At 37.2% G+C, this 17,767-nt stretch overlaps 1 protein-coding gene across 5 annotated transcripts in view; it reads left to right on the forward strand.

Annotated features, from left to right (window-relative positions):
• The window catches only part of RGS12 (regulator of G protein signaling 12), a 90,753-nt gene that overhangs the window by 5,872 nt on the left and 67,114 nt on the right, over positions 1-17,767 (forward strand). For all 5 annotated transcript variants that reach the window (XM_061376008.1, XM_061376007.1, XM_061376009.1 and 2 more), the window contains exon 2: positions 342-2,288. In XM_061376008.1, coding sequence (XP_061231992.1) covers positions 432-2,288 — 1,857 coding nt within the window. In that variant the 5' untranslated portion in view covers positions 342-431. The remainder of the gene's footprint in view (positions 1-341; positions 2,289-17,767) is intronic.

The raw sequence follows: 17,767 nt of genomic DNA on the forward strand, positions 1-17,767 counted from the left end.
AGTGGTGGTGTAAGCCGGAAGTTAAATGTATAGAATGTAACGTGGTGGAGTTGGGTAAGGTGAAACATGCTGTAGTATAAAAACACTGGCTGTCCATCAGAAGACTTTGGTTCTGGTTTTGATGCTTTGCCATTCACTTTGTCATTTTGGACAGACACTTTGTTTGCGTCTGCTATTGCTTTTGTATCAATAAAATTAAGACTGTGGTACCTATTCTTTTCAAATTGCTTTGAGTGTTATTTCTGAACAATAAAGGGAAACTGAGTACTAAAAAGCCTGAAATATGAGTGAGAATTAAAATATCTTTTTTTTTTTTCTTTCTTTTTTTTTTCTTTCTTTAGAGCTCCATCAGACGAAGGAGTGATACTCTTGCAGCATGACCAAAAAATGGACTAATTAAAAGTTTTCCTTTGTTTGGAAAACCAACAAAAATGTTTAGACCAGGGGAAACAGTCAAACGTCGACTCAACATGCATGCTCCTCCTCGGATAAGAAGTGTGGAAGTTGCTAGAGGAAGAGCAGGTTATGGGTTTACCCTTTCTGGACAAGCTCCTTGTGTTCTTAGTTGTGTTATGAAAGGAAGCCCTGCAGATTATGTTGGACTTAAAGCAGGAGATCAGATATTTGCAGTTAATGAAATCAATGTGAAAAAGGCCTCTCATGAAGATGTAGTGAAACTTATAGGAAAATGTTCTGGCGTCCTACACATGGTTATTGCTGAAGGGATTAGTCACATAGATTCATGTTCAAGTGATGAAGAAGTTGGTTTCTATGATGGGAAGGGGTGGCTGAAACCCAAACCTGACTCTAAAGCTCTGGGTATAAACAGAGCAGAGAAAGTTGTTGAAGAAATGCAGTCTGGTGGCATTTTCAACATGATCTTTGAGAATCCTACTCTTTGTGCTGGTAACTCAGATAATTCTGGACCAAAACAAAGATCGTTTTCAGCTTCTGCTGCTATCAAATTTGATACTGGCAATGAAAGTGTAAGCAATCCAAACCTGCTGTCAAAGGAAGACATATCCAAACCCCTGAGTGACGATTCAGTTTTTAGAATTGGGCTGGAGAGTGCAGACGAGTTCGGATTAGATGCAAGCATTTTAAATGTTGCCATGATTGTAGGTTACCTAGGCTCAATTGAGCTTCCTTCGACAACCTTGAATTTGGAAAATGAGAGTTTGCAGGCTATTCGTGGATGCATGAGACGTCTGCGTGCAGAACAAAAAATCCATTCACTGGTGATGATGAAAATAATGCATGACTGTATACAGCTCTGCAGTGACAAATCAGGTATACTGGCGGAATACCCTGCAGAGAAACTGGCATTCAGTGCTGTTTGCCCAGATGATAGAAGGTTCTTTGGACTAGTTACGATGCAGACAAATGATGACGCAAGCTTGGCTCAGGAAGATGAAGGGGTTCTGAGGACATCTTGTCATGTTTTTATGGTGGATCCTGAATTATTTCATCATAAAATTCACCAGGGCATAGCAAGACGCTTTGGACTGGAATGTACAGCAGATCCAGACACAAATGGGTGTCTGGAGTTTCCAACATCATCTCTACCTGTTCTTCAGTTTATTTCTGTCCTGTACAGGGATATGGGAGAATTGATTGAGGGAATGCGTGCAAGGGCTTTTCTTGATGGTGATCAAGATGCTCACCAGAATAATAGCACAAGCAGCAACAGTGATAGTGGAATTGGAAATTTTAACCAAGAAGAGAAGAATAACAGAGTTCTGGTAGTTGATTTAGGAAGCAATCCAAGTAAGCACATTCCTAACAGCATATGGGAAAATCCAGTGGGAAGGGGACCAAATCAGCCTTCTTCCCACTGGAATGGCTTCTGTCATGAACAAGAAGGAAACATTCCTTTAGAAGTAATTCAGAATGATAAGTCCCAAAATGTAAGCAAACACTTAAGTCCTTCTGCTCGTATTGAAGTTCCACTGGTTTCCTCCCGGAATTCAGTACCCCCATCAAAGAAAAATACTGCTGGCATGGGCAATCAAAGGTGGTTGCCTGTGCATGTTTTACAGGAATGGCAGCATGGGAATGTGAGTGACCAGGAGTCATACACTGATTCTACGGATGGCTGGTCTAGTGTTAACTGTGGAACTCTTCCCCCGCCAATGAATAAGATTCCAGCTGACAGATACAGAGTCGATGGCAACTTTGGTCAGCCACAGTTAAAATCGCATAAAAATGAATGGTCTAAGAAGATGTTTTGCATACAGAACAAATTTGGTCCTCCGCACGGCATTCGGAAGTCTAAAGAAGATAAAAAGGTAAGAATATGCTAATACTGGTTCTGAAAACCAAACAAACCCCAAACCCATCAGCCTATGATATGTTTACACCATGATATTTGCATACTAAAATTAAAACGTGTATTATGTCATTTACAAAGTTTCATATTAAGAAAGTAATATGGTTCTCTCTCCTTTGCAGAGGCTTTGTATATTCCTGTTTAATTGAGTGCAGCTCTGGAATTGTACTGCTGCTGGAAGTGTTGTCTGTTAGAGCTTTCTCACATTTCTTCTTGTCTCTTCATTGTTTCCAAATGTTGCAGTGGCATTGCAATAAAAGGAGACATGACATTCTAGTAACTTCAGTTCCTTCTGACCTCCAGCAGCAAAAGAATGGGAACAGTCTGGATCTGCAGCCTGGTTCCTTTTTTATTGAAGGCTGGCTTGCAAACTTTAGTGTTACCTATCTTTATAGAGATGTACTCTAATCATTAGTCGAAAACCTGTGTTATACACTTTTAACTTTAACCAATTTTATAATAAAAATTCACTCCAACAAATATCTCAATACAAGTAGTGTTAAACCTCTATTTAACACTACTATCTGTTTAAAAGGATAGTTGTTCATGGTGATTATAATGTCCAGTATAAGGTTGCAAAGCTAACGTTCTGCCAGTAAGATATAATTAAAATTTTATTCCAAATTATTGTTTCATCTACTTGTTTTGTCTACTATTAGGCTTCTATAAACCAAATAGAGAAGATATATGAAAAAAAAATTATGGGAGGAGTATCCGAGATAATGACATACTGTTCCCTTTGTCACATACATATTTTGCTGCTGAGGGAACTAATCTCATGGGAGTCTGCTGTTGATAACTGGGATTCTAGTGAAGTGGAAGTCATTGATCTTATACTAAAAGAGATAGTAGCAGTGTTGTATCTGAAACCTGCTGACTCCAGGGAGAGGCAGAATCTTATGCTCCACATTAGTCTTCAAGAAGTGTTGTTCTTCCTTGCAGTATTGCTTATATGATTGATTTAAGTGTCCATCATGCTATCCAAATCTGGCCTTTGAAAGGTTTTTTTTTTTACCTGATTAAAAATATCCAACTACTGCTCAGGTGGGTGACAGTAGAGATTATGTAGTTGTTTTATACTGTAATAAAATCTGAATTGGTGTAACACTCAGGCATTGACTTTTTGGGTATTAGAATGCAGAACTTTAGAACATTTTGATTTTGGTGTGGAAGGAGAAATTATTTTTTTATTGCTTTTCTTGCACTGTGAAGCCAACAGTTCTCACATACATTCTTTTATATACTTTTTGTGCTGAAATACACTGGTGTATTTTAAGATGAAATGACTGCTGCAGGCAGCAATGCTTTCCAGACCCACAATAATGTATTATATTTCAAGTGATCTTAAATACAAGTTGATTAACACTTTTCAAAAAAACAAATAGAAGTTATCCAAGCAGAAACTCTAAATTCATAAGTACTGCCCATGCAAAACACCTAACAATCAATTCTGTCCGCTACCCTGATGACTACAGGCTTTATGATCTCTTTGCTTATGGACCAAGGAAAAGGCCACCTGGTGCAGATGGATGTTGTTGGTCCCAGGTGCTCTTTGGGAGCTGGACCAGCTGCATGGGGTGCTGTTGAAATTCCTTCAGGGTCTGCAACAAGTTTGTGTCTGTAGTGCTGTCCACGATAGTAATATGGATTGTTTTCTTCCCCCACCCCCAAGATTTAAAATTACAAAAACAATTTCTGAAATGTTTGAGACCTTTATTTCATGGAAGTCAAGAATATACTAATGAAAATTTCTTAGAAAATTTTACACTTAAAGATGTCCAATATCTGGGTAAACAGTAATAATATTTTTCCTACTGTATCAGTCAGATCAGTCTATGCCAGAATATATGTTCCAATGCTAAATGTCTCAGTTAATCTTCCCTTTTAAGTCTATTTACTAATAAAATAGGCATTATGTTCTTTGATTAATAACAAATTTGTTTGCAAGACACATTTAAAACCCTCCTGCATGGCTTTAGCATTTCTTCTCCTCATCAAAGCTTCAGAACCTCTTTTACATTTTAATTTTGTTTTTCAGTATTATTGAAGGCTGTTGAAACTGATAAGAAAAGCTCATGAAAGTCTTAAAACAATTTGCAAGCATGAGGTGCAAGCACTTAGCATTATTCAGAGTAATTCACACAGAGGAAGCAGTGCTATGTTCTTGTCTTAAATCTTTAATGAAAATAGTCAGGGGATGTCATTATTGATGATCCTACCTCTGTACTTCTTTAGGTACTGCAGAAATAGGGAAAATCTATGCTTTCCCATATTAGAGCACTAATTTGCAGCCATTAGAGAATGATATTCAGAAATCGAGACCCTCTTTTTGCTTTGCATGAAAAGAAGAGGTAAGATTGTCTATTGCAAAACATTATTCAGCTCAATTAGATGCTGTGTTCTCTAAAACTATATAACCTCAGCGTCCTGTGACCTTTTTAAGTGGTAAGGACTGATTTTATGCAGCACGCTCAGACACATTCCAGTTATAGAATAAAGTATATAAAGTGGTCCCATGGGATTACATTCTTATTTTTACAATGTAGTGGCTGAGTCTAATGCTTCGTTTGGCAGAGCAGTCCTCAAATTGCTTTTTAATTAAGGTGGGGTTTTTTTTGTCTTTTACATTAATACTGAAGGGTAATATATCCTACAAGTGGGAATATGGAGAAGCCACTAGAGGGAGGAAAGGTTACCAAAGCTACAGTATTTTTGTGATGGACTCTGCACATCCATATTGCATATTGTCTTCCTTGGAGCTTTCATTACACCCTGGGGAAAGAGCGTGAGTTCCTGGATGCAGGTCTGATGTAGCAGAACTGCTGTGCAGCAAACAGGGTTGAACATAACATGTAATTCAGGAAAACATGCTGTACTGTACAGTGCTAGTGGGGAGTAAGAGGAACATAAACTCTGATTTTATAGCTGCACTGATAAAACATTTGTGAACTGTACACAGTGCAAGAGCAGATGTGAGAAAGCATGAGTGAATATAGCTATTTAAAATGGCACTTTCAGAACTGGACTTTGGAAGTGTTTCTTGTGGGTAGGAATAGATATGGTGTTCCAGACTTTGGGTTACAAGGAACTAAATGTGTTTACTGAGCTTTGTTTTCCCTTTAGTGTTGGAGTTACTTTAATGATGATTTGTTCATTTCACAAATTAAAATTGTGGTTAATTTTGTAATGATTAGCAAGAAACATTTTAAAAATATTAATGTTCTTGACACCGCTGCATTTTAAACTTCAGTGTGTGAATAGCTGAAAAATTTAAAAACACTTAATTTGGTTAAAGGTTACTGGATAGCATGAGGATTTTTGTTTTACTTTAAAATGTAAGAAATTTATCCCTCAATTATTGAGCTCATACTTTCACAATTTCTGTGTTTTATTTAATTAATTCATTAATTAATCTTTGCTTTTAACATTGTTGATGAATTTGGGAAGAGGAGAGCTACATCTGGGAAATTCTTGTTCTATTACCTCTCTTCTGACTGAGCTTCACTGGGAGGTATCTCTGGCTCTATGCACCTCTAAAATGATTTGCTGTGCTGAACTTCACAATTCCTGTATTTCTTAAAAGCTTCATGTGAACAGGTTTCCACTGAAGCATCTTACGAGACTCTCTGGGGGATCTCCTTGACTTCTATGGTCCTTAGACTAAAACAAGCAGTGGGGGGTAAGGTGGCTTCCAGTCTCAGAATGACTCAGGAAGGTGAATTGCTGTAAGAGTGCTACTGGGTAGGGAGGGGTGTGTGGTCTCATAAGGTCTAGGAGACTAGCAGATGAAGAGTCTGGTTATGGTTTCAGTGGGAATGGAATAACTCCTGCTTTTTTTTGTTTGTTATTCCTTTTGTACCATATTAACTTTGCTGTTGCACTGTTACTTCCACCTCTTCAGCATTTCACTAAGTTCCAGACACTTACCTACTCACCCTTCTGCGTGATTTTGGGTTACACAAATGAAAAGCACTATAAGCAATATGAAAACATCAGGGGATGTTAGGATTGGCAAGGGACTTGAGAAATTGCTGAACAGGGAAGCATTCCTTTCCCTCTAGACTAAATTAATATAATACATTTGATTTTGTTCAGCCCTCGCTCTCTGTTTTTGGGCTAGTGCCTGGCCAAAAATGTGTCTACCCATTACTGTTTTAAATTAAGTTTTACTGTGAAAATACTCCTTTTTCCACTAAAAAGCTTTGGAACAGGCAGTTTAGTCTTTGAGTTTCCTCTTCATGAGGACAGAATTGTAGGCATTGACCTCTGACCATTCTTTTTTTTCTTTTTGAAAGAAAGTCTGTTTTAATATTGTGGAGGTAAGTGTAACATTTAAGATCACAGGAGGTTTTACAACCTGATCTTAATATACAGTATTTGGGTACTAGGTTTATTCCAAAATAATATATCCATTAGAAAGTAATTAAAAAGCTGTTTAAGATTTTAGATATTGATTTTTTAGAAACTCTTTTCTGCTTCATATTTGTTGTAGGACTTCTATCTTGATGGCTTTATTGTTTGTGGTCTTGAAGACTATGAATTTGTAGATCTATTTGCAGATCTTAGAGGAATAAAAATCTAGATAATCTTATTGTCTGAGACTCACTGGGGAATGGTATTGCAAATACTTTTTTGTGTGTTTGTGTTTTTTTTTCTTTTTTAACCAAAAGCTAATGCTTTGTAACCTTCATGACTTAAGCTACAGAAAGTATTGTAAAAATGGTAGAAGAGAGGAGCCAGGTAAGCAGTACTGTGGGGTTCACTACTTCTACATCTCTCATTGCTATTACGTTTCCTGGGTTACAATGATTATTACTCTCTTTTGATTAGTTTAACTGTAACTTCTTCAGAATTGTCTTTGTTTCCAAAGCAAGTATTACTGAAAAAGATACACTGTTCAAGTTAAAAACGGAATAGATTTTTTTGTGAAAATTTGTAATTTGCTTCAAATCCAAGAGTTGCGGTTTTTAATGTTGGTAACTGGATGGTGAACCAACTGAAGGCAGATATTTTAGATGCAAAGACAATGTTGGCAAAGCTGTGTCATTCCCATATTTGTTTTTTGTTGTATAATTACATGGTTTTTTTCCCTTTCCTCTACAATTCTGTTTGCTCACTAGCTTAAATTGTTCCACCCCAGCTGTTTATAAAGCAGAATTAATGGCAGCTGGATTGCTATTCTTACACAGTACAATTTAATGCTAACATTTGGAATTATAGGCTTTGGTCTGATTAGAGATGTACATATATACCTTAAAGAGAACTGAAGTGAAATCCCAGGCACCAAGCTAGATCTGAGAATGTGCTAATGTGAATTAATGTGCAAAGACACATTTATACGAAACAGGTGGTCTAATAGATTTTGCTGGAAGAAAATAAAAAACAGTTAAAAGTTTAGTAATTTCATACAGCCTTTTCATATGTATTGTAATCTTCTAAAATAATGATTTAAAAAAACATCAGTTCTAGGATTTTTAATTATATCTGTAAAAAATAAAATGCCGGGTACTTTCCTCTGAAAAAGAAATGGGATAACATCTGAACAGTAAATGTCTGTAGAGCAGTACTGACTTTGTGGAACTTTCTCAATTCAAATTTACATCCTAGAGAGCTAGAATTTTTCATTACATCTGACTTTGAATGTTTTCTAAATCAAGCATAGGCTTGGACTCCAGTTAACATCATGACAATTAAGGGGAGATGAAGGCATCTTAAGTATTTCTGAGCTAGTTTTGAGTTGCAGTCATAGGAGAAAAACATCTTGAAAAACAATCAATGAGGAAAATAGTGTGGAGAAAAATAATTAGCATAGAATGATTTGAAATAATGAAAAATGGCTCTAAGTTTTGAATGTGGAAGCTTTGAGATAAGAGATTATAAAATTATTGTCTGCGTGTTCAGTTGTACGTAGATAGACCTCAGTTCCTTGCTGTTGAGAAGATTTAGGAAAGAAAAGGAGCTGTAAAATACCAGCTCTTTACCAGAAAAGAAATAGATCAATATGGAGTAAAGCTCTTTAATTAGCAAAAATAAATATGGAATTGCTAAAACTTCTCATCTGAAGTGTCTATAAACAGAAACATAAAAAAATGAAGCCTTGAGACAAAGACTTGAAAATTATTCCCATTAAAAAATGGCCCTTAAGACATCAATAAGTATGCAAAGATGGTACTAGAGAAGGATATTCTGCATCAGCAAACCAAATTTCAGCTCTTTTTGGCAAACTTGTAGTGTTATACTTTCCACACACCCCTAGCAGCTGTACCTTCGAAAAAACAGTGTGTTTGCAGCCTGCCTCCCCTTACGTTTTCTTCATAGCACATACCACTGGTGGTTAATACTTATTTTGTAATCAATCAGTAAAAACATCCACATATGTCAGATGAGATACCCAATATTGAGGTCAATATTTTAGACATTTTCCAGGAACAGCTGCTTAGAAAAATCACAGAAAAGGTGTGAAAAATATATTCTAATTTTCAGCACCATGTGATTTAGAGACTTTGCTCTGGTAAAGACACCATCCACATCATTGTGCATAATAACCTTTGTGAACCTTTGTTCTTGGATTTGTTTTTTCTTAAACTCAGTTGTGCTTTTGGCATTCTTAGTATCACTTGAATTATACATTTTGCAGCTTAATAGTATGGAAAGAAAATGGTGCATAATTGTAATTTGTATATAGTTTCATTTCAAGCTTGCTAATGTTTGTTATGAGAAATACCAAACAATCTTACTCACTTTATTTTCTTAGTCATTTTGTTTTAAGTCTCAAACACCAATCACTTACTTTCCAAGCAGAAGTCGACTTGGTTTTCTGCCATACAAAAGCTTTTTCATGACTGTAATATTCCTCAGTTGTACTATATTACTTTTGAGGAGGTTGACCGGAACTATAAGCAGCTTTTAGAATGTGTAAGCAGGCAATGTATTCATGAAACTTATTTCTTGATGACTTTTGCTTTTATGTTGATTATTCGTTTGCCTTTTTGTTTGTTACTGATTACTAGCCCGTACTGACTTAATGTTCCCAGCTAATGCCAGCTTAATGTTGAGGATGATTTGGAACCACTTGTAATGCTTGTACTTGTTATTTTCTTCACGTTTTTTCCTAGCGTACTCAGGTCTTTCTGTTCCTCTGCAATTTCCAACTAATAGGCTTCCAGCTTATAAAAGATTCTGTTATCTAGTTATACTGAGAAAACGATCTTACTATTCCATCTGCATTAATACCTCTAACATGTGTTTTCTTGTTTGGAAAAGGATTAGGATAGTACTGAAGCACAGGTGGTCAGTATTTTGTGCCTGCTATCCTTACTACACAAGAAAAGCAAGAAATTTAATTTACTTGGATGTCCAGTGTGGCAGGGCAGCCTCTTTTCTATGTCTTCCTGGAGTACGTAAAGATCTTACATTGTACACCATTCTTGATGATATTATGGGCCAAAATCCCTCTGTAATGGTTATAACACAGTGAAATGTGTCATTATCGTCTGATTAATAAAGAGGTATTCCTAAAAGTGATCAAATCTATTGACCAGTAATAGTGAATACTATTTGAATCCCTTGTCATAATGGTGCCAAAAAAAACCCCAAACCCCAACCCAACCAAAACCATTATAAGTATATATAATGATCAAGCAATCATTAAGTTGTTCAACCTGGAGAAGAGAAGGCTCCAGGGAGACATTAGAGCAGCCTCCCAGTACCTAAAGGGGCCTACAAGAAGTCTGGACAGGGACTTTTACAAGGGCATGAAGTCACGGAACAAGGGGGATGGCCTTAAACTGAAAAAGGGGAGATTTAGATTAGATTTTAGGAAAAAATTCTTCACTGTCAGGGTGCTGAGGCCCTGGCACAGGGTGCCCAGAGAAGCTGCGGCTGCCCCATCCCTGCCAGAGTTCAAGGCCAGGCTGGACAGGGCTTGGAGCAACCTGCTCTAGTGGAAGGTGTCCCTGCCTGTGGCAGGGGGGTGGAACTGGATGAGCTTTTATGTCCCTTCTAGCCCAAACTGATTTTAGGAATTGCAGTGTAATTAAAGCCTGTGGAAAAGCTGTCAGTAAAATTTGCATGATGTTAGAGTTTTTTTAATTGACCCTCACCCATGTAATCCAGCTTTGTGAGGCGATGCCGATCCATGGTGATGGCAGCAGTGCATGACAGCCTGGAGAGTGTTACTTCATTCTTGTTTTGATCCATAGCATATGGAACTCCACCTAGCAGCATGCCTACCTGTACCCCAGGACTTAGTGCTTCTGTTCCTGTTGGGGTCCAGGGCATGACCACAGCAAGCTCTTTTCCTATTTCCCTCATGTATTATTTTTATCACTTTCAGGGTAGGAGAGGCCCTAATCCAGAATCCTCTGCTTTGAATCCATCCTGTTTTCAGGCCCTTAGACCCTCACTTTACAAGTCCTACAAGTCTGCACTGTCAGTTCTTGAGTGGAGGAGCATGTGATGCTGGCTGATGGGATGAGGAGCAAAGGGAGGTCTGGCCTGCAGTCTTGCCTGCTCCCACTACTATAGTGGGGCAGTCAGCTGACTGGGCTGGTAAGTGGAAGAACGGGCACTTACGGATGGTAGCTAACAGCAGAGGAAGACTAAGGCAAATGGTCCAGAGCAGATTTGGGACCAATATTGATGACAGAATAATGTTTGTATCAACTACTTTGCTCCAAGATTTTCGGTATTTTTTTAGATCTTGTGCTCTGACTATATTGGCATTACTGTGGCATCCTTGTTCCCCATCCCTTTTCAGAAGGGTCTAAATTAGGAACTTTTCTTTCTGAAGTCCTTAACCTCCATTTTTTGGTAAAGATGAACTGCTGCTCCAGACTGACCCTTCTGCTGTTTATGATCTGAGAGTAAATTTGGCATGTTTTGAATAGCTGCAGAAGTTTCAAATTATGTGATCTGTGTGTCTGGCTTCTGAACTGTTATGTGCTTTACCATACAAAGTCATAGAGTCTAAACCTAAAAACAGTGAGAGTTTTTAAAAGCTTTAATAGCTGAAAATAGAATCATAGAATAATGGAATAGTTAGGGTTGGAAAGGATCTTAAGATCATCTAGTTCCAACCCCCTTACCATGGGCAGGGACACCTCACACTAAATCATGTTGCCCAAGGCTCCATCCAGCCTGGCCTTGAACACTGCCAGGGATGGAGCATTCACAACTTCTTTGAGCAAACTGTTCCAGTGCCTCACCACCCTCACAGTAAAGAGCTTCTTCCTTATCTGAACTCCTTAGCCTAATCTGAACTTCTCCAGTCTTAGTTTAAACCCATTACCCTTGTCCTATCACTACCATCCTTAAAGATGAAATAGGAGTAGGACAAATTATAATTTGATAATGTTATGGTTAGTATGATTAAGCTCTGTGACACATAGTAAAAAATTCTGTATTAGTTGAGCTCCTTAAATTGAGGCCTTTTAAATGGTGCTGTTCCTTCTTTTTTTCCCCATTAAAATCTGTTAATAAAAGCACCCTTCTTTTGTTACATGCTTTTAGAGGCAATTAATCAGAAATCAGTACTTAAATTGACACTTTTGTACAGACACTCACAAACAGTGTTTTTGTTAAAAGAATCTAATTTCTTCGACCTTTTAGTATAGGGAGATGCTTACCTGGGGATTTGACTCTCTGGAGCAGGATGGCCAGGTCTGTCTGAGTAGTGATGGTTGTTTCGCTTTTAAGCAGGGTTTAGCTGGGTTGTATAAGTCTCCCTGAACTGTTGTTCTGATGAATTTTTCTACCAGCTGGCAAGTGGTCCTACGAGACTGTTCTGACATGTGCTTGGTGCTTTTGTATTCTCTTAAATGCTCAGGACACAGAATAATAGACTTGCTCTACCTACACAGGAGGAGAAAACAATTTCTATCCAAATTACTAGATATCAGTCACTAGGGTTTTTTTAATTTGTTTTAGAGCTCTTATAAGTTTGTTCATATCATTCACTTTTTTATTTCTTTTTTCCCACAGACATTTAAAACAATTATTTCACTCATGCCTGTGAATCTTGTCAGATTAGATTTCATTGTGAAACAGTTGTGAGAGCATTTGAAAGCATCCTTCTGTAAAAGCAGGTGATCAGGCTTGTTAATGTTTTTCTAACTCTTTAGATTAGTCCCCCCTCCTTGTATATTTTATCTTTCCTTCTTCCTGCTTTTCCAAACAGCAGCCAAAATCTCTGTCCCATAAGATTCAGTCCCTTTAGTTTCCTCTCAAGGTCACAAACAGTAATGTGTTTTCCATGAAGAGATTAAATTTGTTAGATGTTGTAAAGCTGGCCTAGGCCTCACAATTTTTCTCCTTTTCCCCCCCTTTCTTGGTTCTTGCTGCTATCTTCCTGCGTTTTGTCATTGTCGAGGATGCTTGAGCACCTAGCAAAAATCTCCCACTTCCTTAACCTCTTGTAATACCAGACCTGCGAGTACCCTTTCCTTGCTACCTCTATCCTGCTCCTGTAGCTTTAAAACAGAGGAGAGGAATATAATTGTTTTGTTAGTTACATCCAGGTATTTGAATGAGAGGACATTATACGTTGAACTGTAGAAAGACACAAAGACTATGTAGTGCAAAATGGAAATTTTAGGTTGTTAAGTGTGCCAATTTGTTAAAAAGTTGCAATATTGATAAGTGCATTTGCTAGAATAAGAAAGAGCATGATAGAGCTTATGTCTATAGCTGGGAATTTCTTTAAGGTAGTTGAAGATGCTTTCTAAAGGTGTTTGGTTTCTTTGGCTTCTGAATAATTGATAAGGCTTCATCAGCTTGCTTCTGTGCACTCATGCTCAGGTTAGAGTATCGTGTTGACTATCATAGTTTCACATTGCATTTCTTTGAGTGCCACAGAGGGACTGTAGTGGTAGGACAAGGGTAATGGTTTCAGACATCAACAGGGGAAGCTCAGGTTAGATATAAGGAAGAAGTTCTTTGCTGTGAGGGTGGTGAGGCACTGGAACAGGTTGCCCAAAGAAGTGGTAACTGCTCCATCCCTTGGAGTTCAAGGCCAGGTTGGACAGAAAATTGGGTGACATGGTCTAGTGTGAGGTGGCCCCGCCCATGGCAGGGGGTTGGAAGTAGATGATCTTAAGGCTCTTTTCAAACCTAACTATTCCACCATTCTATGATTCCTTGGTAGTACCAATTTAAAGAGTTCCTGTCATGGTCAGGCTGGATTGGCAGGGAGCATCATCAGTTGTGTTGGCATGACTGTGGATCTGTGTTACAAACAGGATTATTTCATTTTGTAAACTACAGTTTATTGTTAGTGGAGGTGAGGGGAGAGCCTGCTGCAATTTGGGAGCTGCAAGAGTGGTCAGAGGTACATGCAAAGAGCTTGCACAACTGCTCAAAATAATACTGTATGGAACTTCAACCTAACCTGTTTATCAGAATTACTTTTAAGAGCTCATCCTTTTTCTTTCTGTCTTTAAATAACTAGATTTATGCAAGTCACCTTGTATTGTAACATTTTTGTACTTTCTCTCCCACTGTTTGCAGTCTATCATAAGCCCATATGCTTCTTCACTCCGTCTTGCTAGTACATGAAGTACGTTTTCCACTCTCTCATTTGTACTTTTCTTGTACACCTTTCCTGTTACCAGACATAAACTGTTCTCACTTGGACATATTCACAAACTGCTGCTATGTCCATCCCCCTGGGGGGACTTTTGTTTTCAATGCTTTACTTGTCAAGTAGATTAGGAAGTAGCTCATCTACAAGGCCAAATAAGCAGGTTAAAAGTTAAAAAAAAAATAAATATGCATTTGAAGGGAAAGACTACAGTTTGGTCAGTGATTGATGGTTAATTTAGGGAAATGTATTTGCACTTGCCATCTCCTGTTAGCCTAAGGAAAAGGGGTGATCTAGTCTTATGTTAAAATAAAATTATGCAGACCCATTAATTGTCCTGCTTTTCTCTTATGATTTATATGTCTAACTGGTATTTCAGTCCAAGCTAGTTCATAATTTTTACTTTGTTATAAGAATAGAAAGAGGAATGTTGTTTTTTAGATCACCAGTGTGTTAATTCCTTTAATCCTTTGTTGTTTTTCCTCTCCATCTGCCAAGTCATAACAGGATAAAGGCTTTTAGAGATATGCTCTTTTGTACTTTCACCATAATAGTAGTAGCAGGGTTGTAAGTATCAGTATTGCAAAATTCAAAGGATGTATTGCTGTAGCACGTGCTTTTCACTAATCAACTTGTTTTCACAAGTTTCTGTGCTTTTCTGTTTGTTTCTGGATTCTTAAAAGAGACTTAGTGAAATATCAGATGGACTTTATAGTTTCTAATACAGTTCTGTGAAAGGGCAGATTTTCTTGAATATCTAGGTATTTTTAGAGTTTTATTTTATAGATTCAGCAACACACTTTTTCCAGAATAGAATCTTAATGATATGATAGTAAGTAGTTCTAAGGTTTACAGGCAATCTGTGTTTAAACACAGCCCAATGCTGACGTAACAAATTTCAGTGTTTTAGTTTGGCAGATACCAACGAACAGAACAGCTTTTTGTTGGTCCTGTAGTGCAGTGTTTTGAAATCTTTTTAGGTTCATTTAATGTTTTTTAGTATCTGTTTAATAGTGTAATAAAGGCTTTTAGAAGTATACTTTTTATAGGTAATAGACTGCAAAATTTATATTAATATCAGTCGTTGCACAAGCAGTATCTTTTTGGTCAAATACTTTGTATTTCTTTAGCCATGCTGATTAGTACATTACAGTTGCAGTGGTTGTTCTGTCTTCAAGTCTTAGAAGCTTTTATTTCCAGCTGTTCAGAGTCCCATGAAAACCATTTGCCAAACAATGCTGTTATTTGCTTTAGCTACATGACTATTTGTGTGCATGTGTGTATGCAAGGCACTTTTTCAGATTGATCTGCAGAAGGAGGTTTGCCTTCATAGGCAAACCTTCCAGTCTGAATGCCTGGAACAGAGTCAAGAAAAGATGAAAAGGGAGACTTCTCAGCACCATTACCAGGAAATTAAATATATTGTGAACTGCTGTCTTTTTATTTTTCTTATTCTTTTTCTTTTTTTTTCTTTTTTAGCAATGTCTTCCTTAATTTCCTAGATTATTAATTTGACTCTTCAGAGCAAGAATGAGATTTTTGTCATCTGAAAAGGTTTTCCTCATTGCAGTTTTGGGGGAGACTAAAATTGGGAAATGGTTAGTTCAGTGAATTTTTATATTTTGGAAGTGTTTCTTAACCACCATTTTATTCTCAAGGTCCCTTTTTCCCTGGTCTTATCTTTGCCATTAAATACAGTGCTTAGTAGTGAGTTTTGTATGAGAATATCAAAACCTGTAAATAAAAACTTTGATTGGATCCTAATTTGCTATTTTTTTCCTATTACCACACAATTTGCAAGTTTTTTTGTCCACTCTTTCTCTTTGTTATGTTTCTGACCACGAATAGGTAAGCAGCATTTGCTTCTAAAATGGGGCATCTGGTGATAATTAATCTTATCTAGGATCTGCTTCTCAGTGGAATCTAATTAGATTTGTCTTCAGGCAGTTTGCTCCTCTTCCTCCAATTTGTAACGTTAATGCTTCAAGATTTTTTTGAGTGTTTGTTCTCTGGTTGTATGTTTTAATCTTCCAGAATTGTATACAGCAATCTCCACTGTTCAAACATACACTGGACTGTTTTTATTCTTTTTGAGCTCAATGAGAAAGAAAAGTGCAAGTCTGTTTGTTATTCAAAATAGATCTGACTGCTATTGATAATGTTTTGCCTTTGTTTCCTTTCACCATTTTTCTTTTATGAAAGATGAAGTCCTCTGAGGGGTGCATCTTATTTTGAGAAATACATGAAAGACAAGCCAGTAATAGTTACACCAGTTCATTAGTTTCAAAATAGCAGTTGTACTTGCACTAATGATGCCATTAATTTCACTGGTTTTAGAATTTGCTGAGCTGTTTGCAGTCTGATAGGGGTTAGGGGTTTTTTTTACTAATTCACAGATTAGAAACTTAAAGAATGCAAAACTAGTGAGGTCATACTTGACGAGTGAAACCTAGTGATTAATACACATTAATACACATGTATTAATGCTGTTTTAACAGGAATATACCAGGGGGAACCATGTTAGTGTTTTGGTATGTTATGCTGTAATAGTAATGGATACTGCTGAATTTAGTCAGGGGTTAATGTGGAGTTCACTGTTGGACACAGATTACTGCATTAGGTATAAGCTTTCAGTTCAGACAGGAAAGACTGCTGTGACTGTAAGGTTTGAGCCAAATGTGAGCCACTTCAGCGGTATCTGCCTGGATGAACTTTGAAAAGTTGCTCAAAAACCCAGGAACTGTCCTTATCCCGTGGGTGCTATCTGTGAACACTGACAGAGCATCTTCCCTTACCACACATGTGGTTGATCATTTTCGTAAAAGACATCTTTCCTTGTTTATACTGTACTTTTTAAATATTTTCTTAAAAACCTTAGAAGCTAATCTCCAGTTGCCAGATTCTGAGTTTTTCATCGAAGAAACTGCCCAGTTTTCTTCTCAATTTAAAAAAAAACCCTTAGTAAATTGAAAATTGGAAGGGAAGGAGATTTTGAGATTTCGTATGAAAATATATCACTTTTAATACTGAATGAAGTTGGAGTCTCAGCCTGTTGCAGTGCTGAACCCTGCTACATACTTGGGATCCAGATTCCTCTATGCTGTGTTATGTCTTGACATTTCTGAGAGCTTGTAAACAGAATGTGTTGTCAATACTGGTGGCAGTCAGAGCCCTGTTGCTAAAGAGTACTGTTTACTCCATGGGTATAAGCAAAGAAGCAGATACCTTCTGCTGGATCCCTTTTTTTTTAATTGCAGTAAGAAGGCTGTATAATACTTTCAGTGCTCTTCCCTACTCACCATTTGCATGAGATTAGAAAAATATGAAATTTATGATTGTCCTTTTGGTTAACGTGATGTATATAGACTTTCAAACAAATGATCAAAGGGATACCAAAGTATTTCAGAATTGAGAGCACAGCAACCTGCCCAAAGGAAGAAATAAATACAAATATAAAATTTAATAAAATGCAAATATAAAATTTAATAAGCAATTATAAAAGGACAAATGCATACATTTTTAAGCTTATTGTGATGGAGAAAGATGCTGAATTGAAATAGAAGAAAATTTACTCTGAATTAAAAGCCTTCCTAAAGCAAAAAAAAGTATCAGAAGACAGGAAGGAATTTTCTTTACATTGAGAGTTACAGTGAAAGGAATCCAAAATTTCAGGCACATAATCACAAGTTTTCATAATGCAGTGAGTTTATGTACATCTGCTTAGCACCAGTCACTATGTGCCTACTCTTCAGTTTAAGCTTACGCTTTGCCATTTGGCATAAGCCAAATATGTACATGCTGAGCTGTCATAGCTTAACTGACATCTGGTGACTCTTTAAAGAGGAAGAGTATTATTACAG

This window comes from Neopsephotus bourkii, unplaced genomic scaffold (genome assembly GCF_033783945.1).
Source record: "Neopsephotus bourkii isolate Nb327-2 ecotype Australia unplaced genomic scaffold, CSIRO-AGI_Nbou_v1 NB_1686, whole genome shotgun sequence".
NCBI lineage: Eukaryota > Metazoa > Chordata > Aves > Psittaciformes > Psittacidae > Neopsephotus > Neopsephotus bourkii.